This window comes from Calidris pugnax, unplaced genomic scaffold, assembly GCF_001431845.1.
Source record: "Calidris pugnax isolate Ruff unplaced genomic scaffold, ASM143184v1 scaffold126, whole genome shotgun sequence".
NCBI lineage: Eukaryota > Metazoa > Chordata > Aves > Charadriiformes > Scolopacidae > Calidris > Calidris pugnax.
In genome coordinates this window covers 109408-111420 of record NW_015090838.1, presented here as the reverse complement: position 1 = coordinate 111420, position 2013 = coordinate 109408, and the positions used below count along the sequence as shown (strand labels likewise).

At 57.7% G+C, this 2013-nt stretch overlaps 1 protein-coding gene across 1 annotated transcript in view; it reads right to left on the bottom strand.

Moving 5' to 3' along the window:
- MCRS1 (microspherule protein 1) overlaps nt 1–2013 on the bottom strand; it is an 11686-nt gene that overhangs the window by 7328 nt on the left and 2345 nt on the right. Inside the window, exons 5-7 of the mRNA XM_014941595.1 lie at nt 1822–1931; nt 1620–1728; nt 32–193 (exon numbers count right to left, since the gene is read on the bottom strand). Of these exons, the coding sequence (XP_014797081.1) occupies nt 32–193; nt 1620–1728; nt 1822–1931 (381 nt within the window). The remainder of the gene's footprint in view (nt 1–31; nt 194–1619; nt 1729–1821; nt 1932–2013) is intronic.

Here is a 2013-nt window from a genome sequence, read left to right as displayed (position 1 = left end):
GGGGGACACACGGGGAGGGAGGGGGACACACAGGGGACCCTCCCAGAGCCTCACCAGTCTGGTCGTCCAGCAGGTAGTACTGCTTCATGAGCTGCCAGTGGAGCTGCAGGGCCTTGGGGGTGCGTGAGGGGTAGAAGACGTCGGGGTGTTTGTGGAGCAGCTCCTGGAAGGTGTCGAGGGTGGGCTGGCTGGTCTGAGAGGGGACAAGGGACACAGAATCTTAGTGGTTGGAAGGGACCTTCTGAGATCATCGAGTCCAATCACAAAAAACAAAACAAAAAAAACCAACCAAACAAATACAAAACACACCCCACACCAAACGCCCACCAAAAACACCGCACCCACCAACTAAACCCCACGCTCAACACCTCACCATAAACCAATAACCTTGGGCACTAGAGCAGGCCCTGAAGAGCCATGTCTATACGTTTCTTAAATCCCTCCAGGGATGGTGACTCCACCACCTCCCTGGGCAGGCTGTTCCAGGGCCTGACCACTCTCTCAGTAAAGTAGTTCTTTCTAATATCTCATCTAAATCTCCCCTGCCCCAACTTCAGACCATTTCCTCTGGTCTTGTCGTTCGTCCTTTGGGAGAAGAAGCCAACACCTGCCTCTCTACACCCTCCTTTCAGGTAGTTGTAGAGGGCAATGAGGTCTCCCCTCAGCCTCCTCTTCTCCAAACTCAACATGCCCAGTTCCCTCAGCCTCTCCTCGTAGGACTTGTTCTCCAGACCCCTCACCAGCTTGGTGGTTCTCCTCTGGACACGCTCCAGCACTTCAATGTCCTTCCTGTAGTGAGGGCCCAAAACTGAACACAGCACTCGAGGTGAGGCCTCACCAGGGCCCAGTCCAGAGGCACGATGACTTCCCTACTCCTGCTGGCCACGCTATTCTTGATACGAGCCAGGATGCCATTGGCCTTCTTGGCCACCTGGGCACACTGCTGGCTCACGTTAAGCCTGCTGTCTACCAACACCCCCAGGGCCTTTTCTTCCGGGCAGCTTTCCAGCCACGTGGCACCAAGGAGACTTGGATACTCACACCTGGAGTATTGTGTCCAGTTTTGGGCACCTCAATCCAAGAGAGATCTGGAGGTGCTGGAGCGAGCGCAGAGGAGGGCAACGAAGCTGGTGAGGGGGCTGGAGAATAAAATCTTATGAAGAGTGATTGAAAGAGCTGGGACTGTTTAGTGTGAGGAAGAGGAGGCTGAGGGGAGACCTCATCACTCTCTACAACTCCGTGAAAGGACACTGTAGAGAGGTTGGTGCTGGTCTCTTCTCACAGGTCATTAGTGACAGAAGGAGAGGGAACGGCTTCAAGCTCCAACAGGGGAGGGTTAGATTGAACATTAGGAAGGAATTTTTCACCCAAAGAGTGGTCGGGCGTTGGAAGAGGCTGCCCAGGGAGGGGGTGGAGTCCCCATCCCTGGCTGTGTTTAAGGGCCGTTTAGATGCAGTGCTGAGGGACATGGTGTAGGGGAGGACTTTGTAGAGTAGGGGAGATGGTTGGACTCCATGATCCCAAGGGTCTCTTCCAACCTCAATGATTCTATGATTCTAAGGAGACCCCCGAGACCCCCGACTAGACCCCCCCCCAGTCTGATCCCAGCCGTCTCTTACCGATCCCACCTTGGTGAGGAGCTGCTCCTCGGCTTTGCTGAAGAGCACTTTGCTCTGGATGGCGGCGATGGCCTCGGGGTGCAGCTGCCTCATGGCCTGGCAGGCGAGTCTGGGGCGGTGGGGGGGACGGTGTGAGACCCCCTCAACCTCCCACCCCCCTTCGGGGCTGGCTCTGCCCCACGGGGACCTGCCCCACACTCACTTGGAGATGATGGGGTCGTAGAGGAGCGCGTACCAGCGCTCCTGGATCTCCCGCAGGTTGAAGCGGCAGCTGAACTTCACGCCCAAGTGCACGGAGGTCAAGTCGTTGGTCTGGAAAAGACACCCCCCCCCCCCCCCCCGGGGGGGGGGGACAGGCCCCGGGGGGGCCCCCGGCCGCCCCCCCCCCCCCCAG